Source organism: Arachis ipaensis, chromosome B02 (assembly GCF_000816755.2).
Source record: "Arachis ipaensis cultivar K30076 chromosome B02, Araip1.1, whole genome shotgun sequence".
NCBI lineage: Eukaryota > Viridiplantae > Streptophyta > Magnoliopsida > Fabales > Fabaceae > Arachis > Arachis ipaensis.
Window position 1 is genome coordinate 11,519,526 of NC_029786.2, and position 22,962 is coordinate 11,542,487.

Genomic DNA, 22,962 nt, shown 5'->3' on the forward strand with positions numbered 1-22,962 from the left:
TATCTTTCTTTTTTTTACTAATTAAATGTTATTTAGTAATTTTTTTAGATTGATTTTAGGTTTCCTAATAACCTGACATCTAGCCAAAGTAAGGGATAAAAAAGAATAAGTAAAGCATATTTTTGAAAACAAAAATACTATTAATACATAAGAACTCAGTGACATCTAAATAAAAATACAATTGTTACTAAAATATAAGAAATTGATTATATATCCTTTTATTATATATTGATATAAATTTTAGAAATGAAATGAAAATTGGCAATATATATTTTTTTTGTTAGCATTGTTTTATGGTCATGCCAAAAGAGGTATAATTAATTAAAATAATTTTGACAAAATGATCAATGTGGGTAAATATAAAATTCCAAATATCTATTTATAAAATGTTTAATTTGAATATAGTGGTAAGTGACAAATAAATGATTTATCTAAACCTTTATAAACAAGTGATACATAGATTTTTTATACCAATTTCAAACTATCGGCAAAGGAATTTATGTGTTGTCCATTAAATTTAATAAGATGTTTAGTCGTCTTTCCAATTAAAAAACTCAAAATCTATTTATTATTTTTTCTGTAATTAATTATATTTACCACTATTGTTATTTCTGATAGAAAATTTGAAATGTTCAAAGTTCTAATTAATCATTTTTATTATATCTATTTTTCTGACATAACAAAACTCAGATGTATCTTGATCTTGGGGATCACCCAGAGCTAAAAGATTTATGGCTTGATAAAATGCATATCCCAGCTGAGGCCTACTCCTTTGGTGTCAGATTGGAACGTCTGGTGGTAAAAGGGTGTAATGAATTCTTTACAACCGCAATATTTCCTTCTCATTTACGTCCCTTCCTCAGTCAATTAGAAAGGTTGGAGGTGCAGGGATGCAATTCTGTTGAGGCCATATTTGAAATTAAAGATACAACAACAAATGTTGTTATTCCTTTGAAGAAATTGACTTTGGAGAAACTTCCAACTCTGAGGCATGTTTGGAACAAAGATTTTGAAGGAAAGCTCAGACTTCCCAAACTGGAGGAGGTTATTGTTGATGAATGTGCAAGCATAAAATCGGTGTTCCCAGAATCAGTTGGCAAGGGTAACATACAAAGGTTAGAAGTGAAGAATTGTGCAGAGTTAGTTGAAATTATCACTGGAGATGATGTAGCCAAACAGGTTAGCATCTTCTCCACGCTATGTTGTCTGAAATTGGTGAATTTGCCAAATTTGGAATGTCCATTACTATCGCAGTTGCTACCTTCTCTTTATAAATTAGAAGAGTTAGTGGTTCAAAAATGTGGTTCCTTTAAGATTATATTTGATGTGAAAGATGCGCCAACAAATGAAGAAGATGCAAACGTGATTACTGTTATTCCTTTGAAGAAATTGACTTTGGAGAAACTTCCAACTTTGAACCATGTTTGGAAAGGAAAGCTCAGTCTTCCAAAATTGGAGGAGGTTATTGTTGATGAATGTGCAAGCTTAAAATCCTTGTTCCTAGAATCAGTTAACATACAGAGGTTAGAAGTGAAGAATTGTGAGAAGTTGGTTAAAATTGTCTCCATAGATGAACTAGCCAAAGAAGAAGAAGCACATAAACAGGTTAATATCTTCTCCAAGCTATCTTGTCTGAAGCTGTGGAATTTGCCAAATCTGAGCTACATTTATCATGGAATGGAATACTCTGAATTTTCATTATCAAATGCATTACTACCTTGGCATATGCTACCTTCCCTTCATAAATTGAAAGAGTTGGTGGTTGGAAATTGTGGTTCCTTTGAGACAATATTTGATGTAAAAGATGCTCCAACAAATGAAGAAGATACAAATATGATTACTGGTATTCCTTTGAAGAAATTGACTTTAGAACAGTTGCCAACTCTAAGCCATATTTGGAACAAAGATCCTAAAGGAAGTAGTCTCAGCTTTCTATGTCTGGAGAAAGTGATTGTGAATGGATGTAAACGCCTCACAAGCTTGTTGCCAGCATCAGTGGCCATGTCTAACATAGAAGAGTTAGATGTGAGAAACTGTGAGGAATTGGTTGAAATTGTTACAAAAGATGAAACAGACAATGAAAAAACTACAAATAAGGAGCTTATTATGTTCTCTGAGCTAATCTCATTGACTCTGCACAATTTGTCAAATCTTACACACATTTATGCTGGAATGCAAATTTTAAATTGGCCAGAGTTAATAAAATTTGATGTTTCTCATTGTAACCTGATAAAGAAATTCACAGATTCTGCTGCAAAGGTATGAAAGCTCTTATCTTAAAAGTATTCATAACTTTCTAGTCTTGTTAATTTTATATATGGTATACTTTTTTCTCCATAGAATATGCAGGAGACTTCATTTTATTTATCATAATAAGCAGCTCATTCATATTTTATTTCTTCATATAGCTATAGTGTATCAATCCAAACACTAGATATTGGAATTCTTGTACATTCATAATGAGCCTAATGCATGCAGTATCTAGTGTGAGAAGCTTGCCAACTTTAGAAAGTATGAGCAACTTTGGCCAATAGTGGGGTTAATTGTTACATGAATGAAGCACATCTAAGATAGCTATATATATGCATTGCTATTAAATTTAAAAATTGCATGCTCAACATATAAAACAGTGCATATGTATATACTAACATATGTATAAATTATAATTTCTATTAATAACCTGTTATACGTAATAATTTTAGATACTAGTATTTTTACCAGTAATAACGTTACGGGAATATAAATCTTTTAAAACTACATCGGTTCTGACATTATAGATTATGGCATAAAAAATTTATAGCATTAAACTACTTTTACAAAAAGGTCGTAAGGGACAAAAGTCCCCGTCGGCTAAGAAAATCAGAGTCTCTGTAAATAAAAAAATTAAATAATAAATTTTTTAGTTATTATTTTCATATAAAAGAGTTTGATTAGATTATTATTATACAAACTTCCTTAGTTATTACTATTGTTATTATTATTATATGTATCATTACATTCATTTGGCGGAAAGCCATATGAATATATACATATCATATGCTATTATTATTTTTATTGTTATTATTAAGTAAAGTTCCTTAGTTCCATATAAATTGGCTGAAGCCTTTAGGGAATCAAGGAAAAGAAAATAGAACTTATATGCATGTATACACAGATTTAGAATCAAGCCACGTTGCCTTTGTATATATAAAACACAAATGACTCATGTTTCTTTACTTTCATTAATCAATAGTTATATTTCATTCATTTCTTCTTTAACCACCGAAAGGAATGACCGAGAGAGAAGAGAGAAACCGTGAAAACTCCTCAATTTCCGGCTTCAAATTCTTGCGATCCGTAATTCCAATAAAAAAAATCTAATCTGGTAAAAGTGTTCGTATCTTCTTCCTCTACACGTTGGTGTTACTTTGATCCAGTAGAAGTTGACGGTGACGTAGCTCCTCTTTCTGCTGGAGTCGGTTGGATTATTAATTGTTTTAAAGATTTTGGAGAATGGCATAAAGATGTGGTTTTAGTTTTAAAAGAAAAAGAGAAGACAAATCGGCACGTGTACTTATGAGAATGATTGAAAGGTCACGAGAGGGTGACGGAAAGTAAATAGTTATGGTGCCGATGTGAAAGTGTTAAGCCGTGGGCTTTGTTTTTGAATGATTGTGCGGGGACGCCCGTGTGTATGAAATGGCTTCCAGGAGAAAGTGGCACATGCTTCAGTTGGAGAATCAGCGCCTGCAAGTACTTGCAGAGGTCATGTTCGGCATACTTCAGCTGGAGAATCAGCGCCTGCAAGAAGTGGAAACTTGCAGAGGTTATGCCGCTGGAATGCCTTATCTGACTTGCGAGTCGGATTGCGTCGGGTGCGGGTCGAAACCGACAAATGAGCTCATTACCTGCGATAGGAATAGACATGTATCATGCTTGTTTGCGCATATCTCTGTGCTATGTAACTCTGTAATTTTGTGTGTGTGCTGCATGACTGATTGACTTCTGAGTTCTTTTATTATTCATGCTTATAAGTGTTTTGTTGTTAGTTGCGGTCGGTTAATAATGGCAAAATGAACTTAACTTCTAACCCCGACCCTACTAAGAACTTTCCAGTTCTTACCTCCTATCTCCACCCCTTTCAGCTACAGGTGCAAAGGCTCATTGCCAAGCTACAAGAGTATAGAGGAATATGTTTATAAGTTGAGTTGTTAGGATTTATTTTCCCCTCGCCTTGTTAGTTAGAGTTTTTAGAGGGGTAGGATTTGTTTCTAGGAATCTTGAGATAAGTTTATGTATTTAATACTATGTGAATATATATACTTTTGTGATTTAGTGGCGTAAAATAAAGTCTCTTTTCGTTTTCTTAATTAAAGTTTCGGTTCGAATTCGCGAAGGCTCAATATTAAATAAAGATAGTATATAATAAAAAGGTTTAGAGGTAAGTAGCACTCGGACTTTTAGTACGATCATGATGAGGTGCTAAAAGTTAGGGTGTTATATTATTTTTAATTAGATATTAACATAAAAATTTATATTGATAATTATAAAATTAACTCAAATTATTTTTTTAAAAATAATTGAATCTTAATTCTAACTTTTAAGTATAGTGTCAATTAATATTTTTGAAATTATCTAAATGAATTATAATTTGGGAATGAGTTCAAAATAAGTGACTCTTATTTTGAGTTTAAGATTAAATTAAGGGTATTTATAAATTTTAAATAGAAAGACTAAAAAATAATCAGTTAATATTTTATTTAAAAAAAACACTCAACTATTTTGTCATACACTTTGTCTTAATATATAATACTTTTCCATAACTCAAAAAAAAAATGCCAAATTCTTTATTAAATTTGTTATTTAATGTTAAACAAATTGATCTTTTTATTTAAAATATTTTTTAATTTGAATTTAATTGTCATGTGAAATCTTTTTTTATTTATAACAAAAGCTATATTGATCGAGTAAAATAATCTTTTATCACATGTTATCTTCATCATCAAGAAGAGTAATTTCTATAACACATGTTTAACTTATAAGCTTCTGCATGCTTCATTTATTTTATTTTATTTGGAATACTTTACACATTTTGCAACATTTAAAAAACGGAGAAGGTAAATTATATTGTCATGTCATGATGATGGTGTGTTGTCCTTCTTACTAAATTTGAATCCAATGGAGCAGGTTGTTACCCCTCACTTACAGCAACTGTCAATAGACAAGGCAGGTGTGATGATGCTTGACAAAGAACTGCTTCATTTGGACCCCCAAAACATAAAATATCTGACATTGCAAGGCTTTAATGATATTCATGACTCAGATGCCGCATCTGTCTTTGATTTCTTTCCAAAGGTTCCACTTCCCAATATTCAGATGCTTGGAGTGGCTGACAGTGCTTTCAAAGATATATTCCCCTCACAAAAGCCTGAGATTATTCATTCACAGTCACAACTGCTGCTTATTAGCAAATTGGAACTGAGGAATCTGCACAAGCTTGAATCTATTGGGTTAGAGCTTACCTGGGTAACCTTTTCTAATCTCACATCGCTAAAACTTGAGGGTTGTGCATCTTTGAAGTGTTTGTTCACTTCTTCAACCTCCAAATGTCTTGATCAACTTGAACAGTTGCACATATCCAACTGTGAAGCACTCGAAAATTTAATGGTGGATTATCAACCACATGATAATGATCATGATGTCATCATATTTAAAAGTCTTTTTGAACTGTCTCTTAGCCAGTTACCAAAACTTGAGAGCTTCTACAAAGGAAACTCAACTTTGAATTTTCCATCTCTATGGATAGTCGAGGTTACTGAATGCAACAGATTGGAGTATATGTTCACATTCTCAACTGCCAAAAGCTTCAAAAGTTTGATTCAGATGAAGATTTCCAAATGTGAGTCATTGGAAACAGTAGTATTAGCAACACAAGAGGCAGACGAGCCACATGAGCTCACATTCCCAAACCTCGGGTACCTGTTTCTAAGCGAATTGCCAAAACTTGGAAGCTTTTTCACGGGAAAGTCAACTTTGAAATTCCAAAACGACTTGATTGTTGAGATCAGTCAATGCAAGATCATGAAAACTTTCTCACACGGTGGCGTGGAAGCACCTCGATTACGGGAGGTGGAGATAGATGGATTGAGTTGCTCGACAGATAATCTAAATGTTGCAGTCAGTCAAGAATTTGAGAAACGAACGAAACATCATTGATGAGTTAATTAGTACAATCATAATTTAATATGTAAGTTATTTTCTATCTGCACAATTTATATCTTCTTTTACTTTTCGTGTTATACACTGCACCAAAACAAGTTTCTGTTTTGGAATGTCATTTAATTTGCTTCCTCCATATTCGGTTATATAAATTTTTGACATTGCTCATTTTATTATCCAATGTTTGTCCTTTGTGAGAATTTAATAAATTAAAGAACGGTATAGTTGATGTATCTTGAGTTAACTAGCTCTTTTATATAATTCTTGCAGGAAATTTGTTGCTTGCTAAGAGAAGCTTATTTTCAATGCATTTGTTACCAGCAAAACTAGTAGTCTAATCAAGGAGCAACGGACAAATAAATAAGAATGGTTGGTAAAAATTTTTTTTTTTTGAGAAAATAAATAAAATGATGCAGTTACATATTTCTTTTTGCTACAGGAAAGTTTTTACTCTAATAAGTTTGGGTAACATTATAACAATCATTCAACTCAAATCATGAAGAGTTTCTTTTTTACAACCTATAATTTTTTTAACTTCAACGTAACTAATATCTAACACAATTGTATATGAACTTTTTTTTTAAGGTTCTATGCGACACCAATTGCAGCAATTAATAGGATATAAGTGGATCCCATCATGGCAACAAATATTCATTTCTGTTTGAGTAGTGTGGTGTGGTGTGCATGATATGAATAAGTTCCCTGTATCACTATGCAGGAAGAAGTGTGTGATTGCCTTTTAAGTGGCATAGCTATAAACTAAGTGTGTTTTTATCAATTAAATTATATCTTGTATTTTATACAAGATGTAAGGTGTGTGCGCTTTGTAATTTATTGAGAATACTAGTGTGTTTTTATGTATGACAGTGAATGGTAATAATTTTATACCATTCAAGGATTGTGATTTGTGATGAAGTCGTAAGAAGAGAATGCTCTGAAAATAAAGTTGAGAATGGTATGTAGATATATTTCTACATGAGAAATGTTATTTGTACACTAAAATTAGTCACTAAAAATTAGTCACCAATGTATTTGTGTATAAATATATGTGTTGTTTAATTTATTTTTAATGTGTATTTATATTTTAATATGTATTTTATACTGGTGGCTGATTTTAGTCACTGATTTTGATGTACACATAGCATAACCCTTTTTACATAAGATCGTTTTCATGCATAAAGTTAACCTTATATTTCAATAAAAATTCAACATGTGTCTCCCTTTCTTGCATAAAATGTGCTTCTGTAATAACAATGTATATTTTTTATTTTAAAAAAATGCGATTGTTAGATAAGATTTGATGTATTAACTAGAGAGTATAGAGATGATGAGTATCTTAATAATCTATTCTGATATAATTATTAGAGCATAGATTACATCATAATTTTAAATTAATAAAAAATTGTGAAATATATTTTTTGTGCGTACATTTTTTTAAGTTTTAAAAAATTATATTTAATTTGTTTTAATTTTTTCTCTAATTTTTTTTTATAATTCATTCAAGACTCTCAATCTTACTTAGAAAAAAATAAGCAACAAGTACATATAAAATACCATAAAAACCTATTTTCAACCTGAATCACAGGCAAAACATAATAACTCCCAATACCAAAGCTAAAACTTGGATAATACTTTTTGAACCATCTAAATGGCTTAGCTAAGAAGACTACCAAATATCAACACCCAACTCTCAAAAACATATTAACAACATCCAAGAAACACACCATACTCTTCTATTACTATCACTCAAATATACTGGCCCCTAAATTTGGACACTTTTCTTTGCTACTATGGATTAAGAATTTTTACGCACACCATTATAAAATCCACTCTCCTATACTCCCAAAATTCAACCACAAAGAAAACAAGATTATTGCAATTAGTATCACCAACCTGACTAAAAGTCTAAAACTAGTTCTTTTCCTTCCTCTGAACCTTATTTTTATACTGACTTTCTCTAGAGCTTTTCTTTCATTTTTGACTGTCCTCCAAAATTATTCCAAAATTGCATTTTCATCACTACAATACATCATAAGTTAGGATCCAATCCTCTAAGTCTTGATTGCTTCTCCCGCTATGTCTTCTATATAACTGTCATTTTTATTTTCATGTTCATAATTTCTTTAGCTCTTTTCTAATTAGCTTTTTTCTTTTTGTGACTATCTTTTTTTATTCTTACATCACTACTAAAAAATAGTTGATTTGCTACTGATTTTTCTATAATTTTTTATTGAATTAGCAAATAATTTTGTTTGTTGCAAAATTTGCTACAAAATTCAATCTACAACATATGAGCTTATGGATAACTATTGCTGCAAATTTTTAAATTTGCAAGTAACTTATCTACAAATTTTGTCGCGAAAAATCTATAAAATTTGCACATAATTTTATGATAAATTATATAATTTGTCAAATTTTATTTTAAATTTAACTTCGAATCTTTCACGTGTACCAAATTTGCAACAAAATTCATAGGTTCATGTGGCAACAACTTTTACAAATAATACATCCGCAGCAAAATTTATAATTAATTTTTGCAATAACCTCCACACGTAACAAAATTTGCAACAAAAATTACCATTCACCTTTGCAAAAAATTTCACAAATAATCAATTTACGACAAAATTCATAGCTAATCTTTACAGCAAATTCTGCAAATAACAAAATTCACAGCAAAATCCATAGTTAAATTTGTTTTGCTCTTTTTCTTATTTTATTTTTATCTTGCATATATTTTTCTAATTTCTCCCCTTTTCTCTCTCCTTTGTTGCTAATTCTTTTTATGTGGATCATTCTTTCCTTTTGTCTTTCTCGTTCAAGCTAAGATTGAGCCACTCTCTTTTTAATAGTGTTTACAAAGCCAGGTGGATATAGAGGGGTTGAGATTAACTTGTTATCCTTCTCTCTTCATGTACCAATTTTCTTATTCTATCATGCACACCATCTGTTTCAGACCATGTGCCTCCTTGCAAGTCCAATTGGGTTTCTTGAATCACTTCTTTAGTGTTCCTATATTGTCTTGAAAATATATATAGGTCAATTTGAATCTTCAAAGAGGTTTAAGTTCTCCATGTATTGTACATCTAAGAAATTCTCTCCATCTTCCTGAGTCTCCACTTCTTTGATCTGTGGAGTAGTATTTAGCTAGATATCATTTATTGTCTCTACATTTCATTGGTTCTTTGGGAATCTTCTCTTCATCATCTACGCAGTGGCGGAGCCAGAAATTTTTTATAAGAGGGGTCAAATTAAATATAAAATAAATTAAAATAATATAATAAAAAATTAACAAAATATAATTTATAGTATATAGGTCAAAATTAATAATTATATTATATCAAAATTAATATTCAACTACATACTTTAGGATTTTGATATTTTTAAATTTGTTCTGTGATATTTCATATAACTAAAATATCAATTTGTTACGATGGGTAACCGAAGATTAATGGGCTGGATGGCGTTGGTTGGCCCAAACGTATTAAGGAGGAAGCTTTCGAGTGGATCTGTAACTCGGTGCCCTTCGTCCGACTTGTGTGTATGGAAGAATGGGGGGTAGTACCTGCAAAGACACTCCGATGCCTAAGTTAGCAAGGGCGTGAGCAGGTTTAGAGAGTATTGGAACTTAAAGATACCTGAGGGGTATCAGTGTATTTATAGTGGCGAACCAATAACCACCGTTGGAGTAATGCCACTTTTCTAGGGCGTTAACCGTCCCTTTATCTTAGGGAGGTTAAGATATGGCTCGTGGAAGTGGTTAGAGAGATTCTTGGGGCAGTTACTCATTCAAATGAGTGCTTATCTGCCAGCTAACCCTCGTTCCCGACTTCTTTAGAGCAAGTCGTGACGAGTACCGACTTCGCAGGGGCTGATTTGGTGAAAGGTGGGGTCAACCCTTTGGGTTGGGCCTTTTTACTTAGTTCCTGGGCCTTAACGTTGGGTCAGGGTATGAACACAATTTATCATCTGAAATAAATTTAAAACATTCTCTTTTTTAATATATACAATCATATAATCTACTAAAAATTTATCTTTTATCTTATTTTAAAGTTTTATTTTAATAATTTTTATTGATCATTCTCAAATCAGCTATGACCTCTTTATCCAACCATGTTTTCTTCACATAAATATCAAACTTTTCTCCATTTAGATCCATCTAGATCCTGTCATTGATTATTGGCACCCAAGTAGTGTCCATCGTCATTTTGACTGAGTCGAAATTTCTTCTTTGAATCAAGTTTTTATATTGTCCGTTAGGGATGTGCGTAGGGATTGATGGTCTTGGTAACGGTGCATTTTCATTAATGACTGCCCCGTTTTTACCATTGTGCCCCTAACGTACTTATAAATACTTTCCCTCTCTTTCATTGTTTCGTTTCTGCAATTTTTCAAATTTCTCCTTCATTCGTTCGTGCTGCGTTCTTGTATCTTCGAAGGCTTTCGTTTTCTCCAACCCTTATTTCAGATAAAGGTTAGTTCTTTTTGTAACATACTTTTCTATTTGCATGCTTTTATTTTGTAGATAGGTTGGTTTGTAGACTTTAGTTCCGTATTCCCTCCCTTTAGAGACCGTGTTCTTGATTTTCCTTTTCTTTTTTTTTCCCTTGTAGGTTTTTGTTACCTTTTTAAGAAAAAGAAATGGCTTCCGTAGACGTTCTTTCTCAGTGGGTTGATGTCACGGTCCTAGGGGAGGAACCCTCGTTCGATACTGAGTTTATCACCAACCTTCGTACTCACCACAGAATTTGTACTTCTGAGAAGGACGAGCCGAAGTATGAGTTGGTAGTCCCGGGTCCTGAAGACCGGGTTTGCTTTGGGAGGGTCAATGAGGCGGCCCCTCATTTTTTCTTTATGTATGAGTGTATGATCACCCGTTTGGGTGTTTTTCTTCCTTTTTCAAACTTTGAGATATCTGTTTTGCATCACTGCCGAGTTGCTCCTACCCAGCTTCACCCCAACTCTTGAGGTTTTTTGAAAATTTATCAATTTATTAGCCAGGCTTTGGAGTTCCCGACTTCTTTGAAGATTTTTTTCTATCTCTTCCATATGACCAAACACTTCAGTGGGCTAAACAATAAGCAACAGTGGGTGTCTTTCCGAGCCATACAGGGTCGGAGAGTTTTTACCCTTTTTGACGAATCCTTCCATGACTTTAAAAATTATTTTTTCAAAGTTCAAGCTGTAGAGGGTCACCACCCCTTTTTTCTGGATGATAATTCTTCTCCCCGCTTCCCTTTATACTGGCTGGAGGCCTCCTCCTGCGAGAAATATGGTCTAGATGACCTGGATGAGGTAGAAGCGGCCATTGTGGGGTTCCTCCGAGAAGTATGGGGGAGGGCCCCATACTTAGACACTAAAAAGTTTCTCCAGGGGTCTCCGACCTTTGTCCAGGCACAGCTAGGTAGCTTTTATTTGTTTGTTAGATTACCGACTTGTCTGATTGACCTTTCCGACTTGTCTTAGCCTATTATCTATTGTTTTTTCAGAGATGGCGAAGGCAAACGCGCAGGAATCTTACCAGAGAGTCCAGGAGGCTAAAGCAAGGTCTCGCGCCAGGACGGGTGGCGCCAGGGCGGTTATCTCTCCTCCTCCTCCTCCTCGGAACACTAGGACTCTTTCACAGCCCATTGTAATTTCTTCTTCAGCTTTCTCTCAGCCGCCCCCCTCCGCCCGATCTTCTCCTGAGCCAGAGAAGAAGAAGCGCAAGACTTTAGAGTCTGGCTCTTCTGGTGAGGTTAAGGCGGATGCTCTTGCATTCGTCCGAAAGAACATCTATCCCCATGCTCGTATAAGCATGGATGATGTTTCTGTTCGGCGCCACCTTACCACTCTGGTTGAGGAGAGCCTCAAGGCGGCGGGGGTTTGTGATAAACTCTTAGATATTTTTGAGAAGGCTCCTCTCAGCTCTTTAGGGATGACCTCGAGGGTTGCGGAGCTGGAGGGAAGGCTTCTTTTATATTAGGAGCAGGAGAGGGAGTTGAAGGAGGAAGTCGCCAAGTTGAAGGAGGAGATGGATAGCCTCAAGGAGAAGGAGAGGAAATTGCAAGCCCAATGCAACATGGAGGTGGGTTTGAGGAAGACAGCGCAACACAGCTACCAAAGTTTATTTAACGATCTTGTGTCTGTGAAAAATGAGCTGCTGAATTCTCAGAGGGCCTACACCGAGTTGGAGGACTCTATTGCTGATGGGGCTGAGGAGGCTTGGAGGATCTTTAGGGAGCAGGTCGGAGTCATTGCTCCTGGCCTGGACCTTTCCCTTTTAGATCCTGATAAAGTTGTTATTGATGGTGCCATTGTGGATCCCCCTGTCCCCGAGATTATTTCCGAGTCAGACTTGAAGACTCGGGGGCAAAGGATTATAGAGTCTCCTCCTCGCTCTAAGGACGCTCCGAGTTCTTCCACAGTTCCTCCGACTTCCTCTTCATCTCCTATGGATGCCTCTCTTCCCGGTCCTGGTGGCGCTCTTCCTACCTCTGGTGGTGGTGATCTATCTACTCGTCTTGTAAAAAAGTAATTTGCTGGCTATTTGGGGCCCGGCCTGTGGGTCCCCTCTTTTTAAACTCTTTATTTTTTTGGTAGTATTTGAACAATTTTTTGGCCTTTTAAGGCCGTAAACAAAACGTTTAATAATACCCTTTTTAATAAGGGTTTAAGTTAAAAAATAAGTACCCTTTTTTGGATAAGGGTTTAAGTTACCTTGTGTGTGCATGCTTTTCTGATTTCGAATTTTCCTTTGATCTTTTCTGAAAAAACCTTTTCTTTGGCTTTGTCTGTCTTTCTGAACCTTTTTATTTTAAGGATCTTTAGGACAACCTTTTAACCTTTTCTTGGGGTTTTTTTCTATCTCTCTTTTGTTATTCCTAGTACTCAATTTCGTTTCATTGAGTTTTTATGACTTAGGCTACTTTTGTGATTCATTTTTGTTTTACTCGGTTTCCCATTCCGACTTAGGAGTCGGAATGTTTCTGAGTTTATCATGATCAACTTCTATAACCTCTTTACACCGACTTGTACCTCGTCGTTTTATCTTGACGACCATCTAGGTCGGTTCATAGGATTTTCACGTTTTGTCGAGCTTAAGTCGGCGCGTTTCGTCGAAAGAAAAGAAACAAAAAAGGAATTTGCAAGAGATATATATGAAAAAGATCTTTTATTAATTGGGGAGGTACCTTATTGCTACTAAGGGTTTTTGACAATATATTTCCCTTAGTCTCTACTATGATGCCTCGTTAAAAACCCTTCTCCAGAAAAAACCCTTTGATTTTGGGAAAAAAATCATGAAGTTGGGAAAAGAGTACATCAGGGAGTAGAGTTCGCTTTTAACTGTAGTACCTTTTCATATTACAGGCATGCCACGACCTCGGTAACTCGGTGTCGTTCAGGTCGGTCACTTTATAATAGCCTTTCCCTAAGACTTCATTGACCTTGTATGGTCCCTTCCAATTTGCAGCGAGTTTTCCTTCCCCTGATTTGTTGACTCCTACGTCGTTTCTGATCAAGACCAGGTCACTTGGGGTGAATGCTCTTCGAATGACTTTTTTGTTGTATCTTGTAGTCATCCTTTGTTTCAACGCTGCTTCTCTTATCTGGGCTTCTTCTCGGACCTCGGAAAGCAAGTCGAGCTCCTCTTTATGCCCCTGTATATTTCCGATCTCGTCATGGAGAATCACTCTTGGGCTTTGTTCGTTGACTTCTATTGGGATCATGGCTTCTACGCCATAAACTAGTCGGAAGGGTGTTTCTCCAGTGGCAGATTGGGGGGGTTGTCCTGTAAGCCCATAGCCTTGTGGGAGCTCTTCGGCCCAGGCTCCTTTTGCATCTTGTAATCTTTTCTTCAGCCCTGCTAGTATGACTTTGTTGGCTGCCTCGGCTTGCCCATTGGCTTGCGGATGTTCCACCGAGGTGAACTGGTGTTTGATTTTCATACTGGCTACTATGCTTCTAAAGGTAGAGTCGGTGAATTGGGTTCCATTATCTGTAGTGATGGAATGAGGTATCCCATACCTTGTGATGATATTTTTGTAGAGGAACCTCTGACTTCTTTGTGCGGTGATGGTGGCCAATGGTTCTGCTTCTATCCACTTTGTGAAATAATCTATTCCCACGATCAGGTATCTGACTTGTCCTGGCGCCTGGGGGAAAGGCCCTAACAAATCCATTCCCCATTTCGCAAAAGGCCATGGAGAAGTGATACTGATGAGCTCCTCGGGGGGAGCCACGTGGAAATTTGCATGCATCTGGCATGGTTGGCACTTTTTCACAAATTTCGTGGCATCTTTCTGCAAGGTCGGCCAGTAGAATCCGGCTCGGATCACTTTTCTGGCTAGTGACCTTGCTCCGAGATGATTTCCGCAGATCCCGCTGTGGACTTCTTCCAACACTTCGGTGGTTCTTGAGGTCGGTACACATTTTAATAATGGTGTTGATATCCCCCTTCTGTAGAGGATATTTTTCACCAAAGTGTAATGTTGTGCTTCCCTTCGGATCTTCTTAGCCTCTTTCTCCTCCTTGGGGAGGATGTCGAATTTCATGTATTCGACCAAGGGGTTCATCCAACCGAGGTTTAATCCGACTACCTCAAGGACCTCTTGTTTGTCTTTTTCTTTTACTACGGAAGGTTTCTGGAGAGTTTCCTGGATCAGGCTTCTGTTATTCCCTTCTGGCTTGGTACTTGCCAACTTGGATAGGGCGTCTGCTCTGCTATTTAGATCCCGAGTGATGTGTTGGACCTCGGTTTCTGCAAAGTGCCCAAGATGTTCCAGAGTTTTTTCCAAGTACCGTTTCATATTTGGGTCCTTTGCCTGATACTCTCCACTTATCTGGGAGGTCACCACTTGCGAGTCGCTGTATATCATCACTTTTGTAGCACCGACTTCTTCCGCCAGCTTCAATCCAGCAATCAAGGCTTCATACTCTGCCTGATTATTTGAAGCTGGGAATTCGAATTTGAGGGAAACTTCTATCTGGGTTCCTCTTTCATCCACCAATATTATGCCTGCACCGCTTCCTGTTTTGTTTGAGGATCCATCTACATAGAGTTCCCATGTAGTTGGTTTTTCCTCTTGGTCTCCTGCGTATTCTGCGATGAAGTCGGTGAGGCACTGGGCTTTAATCGCCGTCCGAGTTTCATACTTCAAGTCGAACTCGGAGAGCTCTATTGCCCATTGAACCATTCTCCCTGCAACATCCGTCTTTTGGAGGATTTGCTTCATGGGTTGGTTCGTGCGGACTCTTTTGGTGTGAGCTTGAAAGTAAGGTCGTAGCCTTCGTGAGGCTACCACTAAGGAGTAGGCGAACTTCTCTAGTTTGTGGTACCTTAGCTCAGGGCCTTGTAGAACTTTACTGATGAAATATACTGGGTGTTGTCCGACCTCGTCTTCTCTGATCAGGGCCGATAAGACGGCCTTGTCTGCCACGAATAAGTATAGGACGAGATCTTCCCCAACTATAGGTCGGGCCAAAATAGGAGGTTGGCTTAAGAATCTTTTGAACTCCTGAAACGCCTCCTCGCATTCAGGAGTCCATTCAAACTGACATCCCTTTCTCAATAAGGAGAACAGTGGGAGGGATTTTAGTGCCGATCCTGCCAAGAATCTGGAAAGGGCTGCAAGTCGACCATTCAGCTGCTGGACCTCTCTTAAACAAGTCGGGCTTTTCATCTCCAGGATAGCTCTACACTTGTCGGGATTAGTTTCAATCCCTCTTTGTGTTAGCATAAACCCTAGGAATTTTCCCGCCTCTACCGCGAAGGCGCACTTTGCAGGATTTAGTCTCATCCCGTGCAACCTTATGGTGTCGAAGACTTGTGAAAGGTCAAACAAGAGGTCGACTTCTTTCTTGGTCTTTACCAGCATATCATCGATGTATACTTCCATTAGGCTCCCTAGGTGAGAGGCGAACACCTTATTCATCAACCTCTGATATGTGGCCCCTGCATTCTTCAATCCGAATGGCATGACCACGTAGCAAAAATTAGCTCTGGGCGTGATGAATGATGTTTTCTCCTGGTCGGGTTCGTGCATCGGGATTTGGTTATACCCTGAGTAGGCGTCCATGAATGACAAGTATTGATACCCCGAGCTGGAATCTACCAGGGTGTCAATACTTGGTAGTGGATAAGGGTCCTTGGGACAGGCCTTATTTAAGTCGGTATAGTCGACACACATTCTCCATTTACCATTTTGTTTTTTGACTAGCACTATATTGGCTAGCCATGTTGGGTACTTTACTTCTCTAATGAAGCTGGCTTCTAGGAGCGCTTGTACCTGCTCTTCTACTATTAGGGCTCGCTCTGGGCCGAGCTTGCGTCTTCTTTGCTGTACAGGTCGGGACCCCGGTAAACCGAGAGCTTTTGGGACATAAGCTCGGGGTTTATCCCAGGCATGTCGGAGGCCTTCCAAGCGAAGAGATCGGAATTATCTCTTAGGAGTTTAGTCAACCCTTGTTTTAGGGTTTCCCCTAGGTTGGCCCCTATGTGAGTATTTTTTCCCTCCTCTTCGCCGACCTGTATCTCCTCGGTTTTTCCTCCCGGTTGGGGACGCAGCTCCTCTCTAGCCCTTGCGCCTCCGAGCTCTACTGTGTGAACTTCTCGGCTTTTTCCTCTCAGGTTTAGGCTTTCATTATAGCATTTCCTTGCCAATTTCTGATCTCCCCTTACCGTTGCTATCCCCGCTGAAGTCGGGAATTTCATACAAAGGTGAGGAGTGGATACCACCGCTCCGAGTCGATTAAGGGTAGCTCTGCCAATTAAAGCATTATATGCTGACCCTACATCGATGACTATGAAGTCTATGCTCAGAGTTTTTGATTTTTTCCCTTTTCCAAAAGTGGTGTGGAGGGGCAAAAATCCTAGTGGCTTTATTGGCGTGTCGCCTAGTCCGTATAAGGTGTCGGGGTAGGCTCTTAATTCTTTCTCATCCAACCCTAGTTTGTCGAAAGCGGGCTTAAAAAGGATGTCTGCTGAGCTTCCTTGGTCTACTAGGGTTCTGTGGAGGTGAGCATTTGCTAGGATCATAGTTATTACCACTGGATCATCGTGTCCAGGGATTATTCCTTGCTCATCTTCTTTTGTGATTGAAATGGTGGGGAGGTCGGATGACTCTCCTCCGACCTGGTAGACTCTCTTGAGATGCCTTTTGCTAGAGGATTTGGTGAGTCCCCCTCCCGCGAACCCTCCTGAGATCGTGTGGATATGTCTCTCCGGGGTTTGTGGTGGTGGGTCTCTTCTATCCGTATCCTCTCGCTTTCTCTTCCCATGACTATCCGACCTTTCTATGAGATATCTGTCGAGCCGGCCTTCCCTAGCCAGCTTTTCTATCACATTTTTAAGGTCATAGCAGTCGTTTGTGGAGTGACCATATATCTTATGGTACTCACAGTAGTCGTTGCGGCTCCCCCCTTTTTTATTTTTAATGGGTCTGGGGGGTGGCAGCCTTTCCGTATTACAAATCTCTCTGTACACGTCCACTATGGAGACTTTTAGAGGAGTATAAGAGTGATATTTTCTTGGTCTATCGAGACCGAGTTCTTCCTTCTTTTTGGTTTCCCTCTCCCTCTCTTTTGTTGAGGGAGGGTGCCCAGGTCACCAGCTCAAGTCTCTCAACTTAGCATTTTTCTCCATGTTGATGTACTTTTCAGCTCTTTCCTGTACATCACTTAGAGAGATGGGGTGTCTTTTGGATATGGACTGTGAGAAGGGACCTTCTCTAAGCCCATTGACTAACCCCATTATGACTGCCTCTGTGGGCAGGTCTTGAATCTCTAAACATGCTTTGTTGAACCTTTCCATGTAGGCTCGTAAGGATTCTCCGACCTCCTGCTTTATTCCCAGGAGGCTTGGTGCATGTTTTACTTTGTCTTTCTGGATAGAGAACCTCATCAAGAACTTCCTTGAGAGGTCCTCAAAACTGGTAACCGACCTCGGGGGGAGGCTGTCGAACCACTTCATCGCCGCTTTCGACAAGGTTGTCGGGAAAGCTTTGCATCGCGTAGCATCAGATGCATCAGCCAGATATATCCGACTTTTAAAATTGCTCAGATGATGCTTCGGATCAGTGGTTCCGTCGTAGAGGTCCATATCGGGGCTTCTAAAGTTTCTCGAAACTTTTGCCCTCATTATGTCCTCACTAAAAGGATCTTCCCCCCTAGGGGCGAATCTTCTCTACCGTCGCGGGAGTTCTGACCTTTGAGGGAGGATTCTAACTTTAAGAGTTTTCTTTCTAACTCTTTTCGTCGCTCCATCTCCTCTTTTAGGTTCTTTTCAGTTTCCTTTTGTCGCTCCCGTTCCTGTTCTAGCTGCTCGAGGCGACTGTGGACTAATCCCATGAGCTCAGTTGCATGGGATGGTCCCTCTTTCTCTGAATCGCGCCCTTCCGAAGAATTTACTTTCGGGTTTTTTATTCCGGAGGTGCCTTTCCTGTGTTGGTCATTGGCTTCCTGGTGAAGGGTCAGGTCTGCCTCATTGTTTCCGGTGTTCAGATTCTCTTGTTCAGAATCTGTCTCTACATGACCCTCCTCAGGGGATCTATCCGCCATCTCTGGTTGATCTCTCGGGTCCCCGGCAACGGCGCCAATGTTACAATGGGTAACCGGAGATTAATGGGTTGGATGGCGTTGGTTGGCCCAAACGTATGAAGGAGGAAGCTTTCGAGTGGATCTGTAACTCGGTGCCCTCCGTCCGACTTGTGTGTATGGAAGAATGGGGGGTGGTACCTGCAAAGACACTCCGATGCCTAAGTTAGCAAGGGCGTGAGCAGGTTTAGAGAGTATTGGAACTTAAAGATACCTGAGGGGTGTCAGTGTATTTATAATGGCGAACTAATAACCACCGTTGGAGTAGTGCCACTTTTCTAGGGCGTTAACCGTCCCTTTATCTTAGGGAGGTTAAGATATGGCTCGTGGAAGTGGTTAGAGAGATTCTTGGGGCAGTTACTCATTCAAATGAGTGCTTATCTGCCAACTAACCCTCGTTCCCGACTTCTTTAGAGCAAGTCGTGACGAGTAACGACTTCGCAGGGGCTGATTTGGTGAAAGGTGGGGTCAACCCTTTGGGTTGGGCCTTTTTACTTAGTTCCTGGGCCTTAACGTTGGGTCAGGGTATGAACACAATTTATCATCTGAAATAAATTTAAAACATTCTCTTTTTTAATATATACAATCATATAATCTACTAAAAATTTATCTTTTATCTTATTTTAAAGTTTTATTTTAATAATTTTTATTGACCATTCTCAAATCAGCTATGACCTCTTTATCCAACCATGTTTTCTTCACATAAATATCAAACTTTTCTCCATTTAGATCCATCTAGATCCTGTCATTGATTATTGGCACCCAAGTAGTGTCCATCGTCATTTTGACTGAGTCGAAATTTCTTCTTTGAATCAAGTTTTTATATTTTATCCACACTTAAAACGGTTCCCCATACCACCGCTATGATAAAAAAGGTTTCTTCATTCCATTCATGTAGAGGCATGCCACAAATTTCAATCTAAACTTTTCTTATCATATATGTTTCTCCTGCAATCCATCTCCTTATCTCTCCAAAATAATTCAGTAAAAATGATGATTGCAGAGTTTCATTCATATTCTCTATCGAGTCAAAAGTTCAGATCATCTTAAATGATCCCAGACATTTAACCTCCGAAAGAGTATAGACTGAAATGATCTCGTAAGCATTCAACGGGCTAACCGATTCCCTAATAATGAATGACTGATTCTCCAATAATGCTTCTATTTAATTTCTCCAACATATTCTGATTAACTTTTCCTTTGACCTCTCTCAGCATAACTGTTTCCTTGTTGCTATAATCTTTTTTGATGTTGGCCTTCATTTTTTTTTCTGATCAGTTAGCACCGCTTTGAAGGTTTTTTCTATTAGGTTCAGTTATGGTGTCCCCACTTCCTTCCTTCTTCATGCAACACATGTCCTCTATTTGGCTGCTGCGTTGCTCTTTGTAACGAATAAAAGGGTACCATATATCTTCCATCTCTTAAGAAATCTAATTGCTCTTTTTGCATGATCTCTGAATGCAAATCTCATAAAAGCAAACTTATGATACGTATTTGCTTTGGGGTTTTTGCGACAAATAATTTTATCTTGAGTTTAAAATGATTTTAAAATTAAAACAAATCAAAACGTCAAAAATAATTTTAAAATTTCTTGAAAATTTTTTATGCAAAAAATATATTTCACCCAGAAAATCATAATTACAATTAACTAAATGAATCAAGAGTTTGTACAGAAATACTCTGACTTTATTACTAAATTCACCTCATAATAGATTTTCGTATTCCAAAACTAATATTATGCCAAAATATAGTGGAGAATTCCTAAGCATCATCAACATCAACAAAAATGAAGATGGTTGCAATGTTCTAAATTTTTTTTTTTTCAATACTCGATAATTCCTCTTGAATCTCTAGAAGCATGTTAAGTCTATTCTGTGCTTGATCTTGGTAAGGCTTACCAAGGATTTTCACATAATTGTTCAAATTTTCCATGGCTTCATTGAAATCTTTCTTCATGGCCTCTTCAAGCTCAGATGCTAACTTCTCTGCTTTTGCTTTCACTTTATCTATCACACTCTGTCTGCGCCTTGGGAAATTTGATATAGCAACATACCTGACAAAAATATATGTCAACCAAATTTCAGCAACAAGTCATCAGCATGATCATAAATTAAACCAATTAAATCCTTAGGCACATACCAATCTACATTTCTTATTTATAAAATATGAATCTAAAGGGACGTATTCTTTAGGTTACATGATAACAACTCTTGCCGTAACAGTGCAATATGTTTCTTTAGAAGATTTAAGATTTTGAAATACAATCTTGAGCAACAAGAAAGGAAGCCAAATTATAAGTAAAAATTAGAAAATCATAATACCCGCCAGCAGAACAAATGGCAAGAGCAAGAAGATACACAGATGTCAGTAGCGAAGCAGATAGACCAGCCACACCCACTCCACCAAAAGTCGATAAAAACTAAAATTTAAAAAATTTCAGATATATTGACAGTATAATACCTATAATTTTAAGTAACATAAAAATAAATAAATAATGATGTCAAACCTCAATATACCAAAGGAAAACGATAATGAGAACATTATATTTACTACTGAAGAAGTTCCACAAGTGATGGGATCCACATTAGTACAGAGGTTGCAAGGGTCAACAACAAAGGGTAGCCTAATACTCAAGTATCCTACCTTGAAGTCACCCAAACAACTAAACCGTTGCTCAGGGTTTCTCTTTGCATAACAACACTAATGGAAAAAAGTAACTAAAAAAATGAAGCAGCAACCCAGATGAGTCTAGCAGCAATAATAATTTCTCAATATATAGACATCACTTACTTATCCATCTACTTTGAAGGCATTAACCTTACTTGAATACAATACTATGACCACAGTTAACCTTATCACTTTGAATGGTAACCCTAACAAGGCCAAATCCCAGAAACACTTCAAACTTATTAGACAAGCATATTCTTCTCTTGCACAACATAATATCACATAAAACAGCAAAATCAAGGGAAGCCTAGCTCCAAATCCTTCTAAAATTGGTGGGTTGGGTGTTAATTGCACAATTGATACCTAGTTGAATTCTGAGTTTTACTAGCCTTTCTTTTTTTGAATGATGTGACCAGACTTTTTTTTTAATAATGACTCATTCTTCTCGATCTCACTATTTTCGTGATTCAAAGATGGCCATCGTTTTTCAAAAGACTCCTTGTATAATCTCCCTTGCTGGGCACTTTTGGTACGCAACCGATTAAGTACGGATTGGTTTGATTCGGATAATTGGACACCGATGACTTCAAAATTCATAAAAAAAAAAAGTTTATCTTAAAAATTCAACAAGTACAATAAACATGTAACATCAATAGAAATAATTCAAACATGTTAAATACCAAATACATTAAAAACTAAACTCATTAAAATCCAAACATATTACTAGTGAATAATTTTTGTCTAATGAAAAAGTCATATATATATATATTTTTATTTAATTAATATATGATCGGGTTCGCGGGTTGGTTCGGGTTTTGCACCCCAGAAGGCCAGAACCGGTATCCGAACCAATCACTAACGTTTGGTGGAGAGACAGAGACGGAAAGACTGAGACTGAGAGACAGAGACTAAGAGACAGGGATTGAAATAAATCTCAGTATTCTGTTTGGTGCAAAATGAGAGACAGGAATTGAAACAAGAATGAAACTCTAATTTAATTTGCACAAAGGGTAAAATTAAAATTAATTAATTGAAATGAAAGTATTTTAGGTATAAAATGTTATTAAAGTTTCAGTCTCCATCTCTAAAAATTTCAGTTCCTTGTGTCCCTACTTTTTGGAAGTACTGAAATACTGAAATTTTAGAGACAGAGACAGAAATTTTAGTACCAGTCTCTGAACTAACAAACACGATACTGAGTCTCAATCTCTTAGTCTCTGTCTCAGTACCTCAAAACAAACGCTACCTAACAAAAATCATTGATTTGGTTTGGATTAAACCCGATTACCCATTAATTAGAGAACCAATTTAATTCGAACAGGTATACCATTACCCGTGCTCATCCCTTATTCCACCTGAATTATTTTGATACTTTGAAGAGAGTAATTGTGAAAAACATTCATTCAACATTGAGTAATACAAACGTGACTTGATATATAAGCTAGATATAAACTGATTTCACAATTGATTCTCTTTCGATCATCTTCTAGAACATGTCTAACATCTTTATAACAAAGTATCTCTAGT

The 22,962-nt window shown here is 37.3% G+C and overlaps 2 protein-coding genes across 10 annotated transcripts in view; one reads left to right on the forward strand and one right to left on the reverse strand.

Annotated features, from left to right (window-relative positions):
- LOC107626874 overlaps positions 1–22,962 on the forward strand; it is a 153,808-nt gene that overhangs the window by 99,804 nt on the left and 31,042 nt on the right. For 7 of the 9 annotated variants that reach the window (XM_021115435.1, XM_021115437.1, XM_021115439.1 and 4 more), the window contains 4 exons: positions 688–2,259; positions 5,167–6,226; positions 6,469–6,571; positions 6,784–7,173. In XM_021115435.1, coding sequence (XP_020971094.1) covers positions 688–2,259; positions 5,167–6,195 — 2,601 coding nt within the window. In that variant the 3' untranslated portion in view covers positions 6,196–6,226; positions 6,469–6,571; positions 6,784–7,173. Of the gene's footprint in view, positions 1–687; positions 2,260–5,166; positions 6,227–6,468; positions 6,572–6,783; positions 7,174–22,962 lie in introns of those variants that run through there. The other 2 variants (XM_021115433.1, XM_021115432.1) reach the window with 2 other exon arrangements.
- Positions 20,387–22,962, reverse strand: part of LOC107624965 (probable transmembrane GTPase FZO-like, chloroplastic) — a 62,948-nt gene continuing 60,372 nt past the window's right edge. The window contains exons 10-11 of the mRNA XM_021115442.1: positions 21,090–21,187; positions 20,387–20,821 (exon numbers count right to left, since the gene is read on the reverse strand). Of these exons, the coding sequence (XP_020971101.1) occupies positions 20,575–20,821; positions 21,090–21,187 (345 nt within the window). The 3' untranslated portion in view covers positions 20,387–20,574. The remainder of the gene's footprint in view (positions 20,822–21,089; positions 21,188–22,962) is intronic.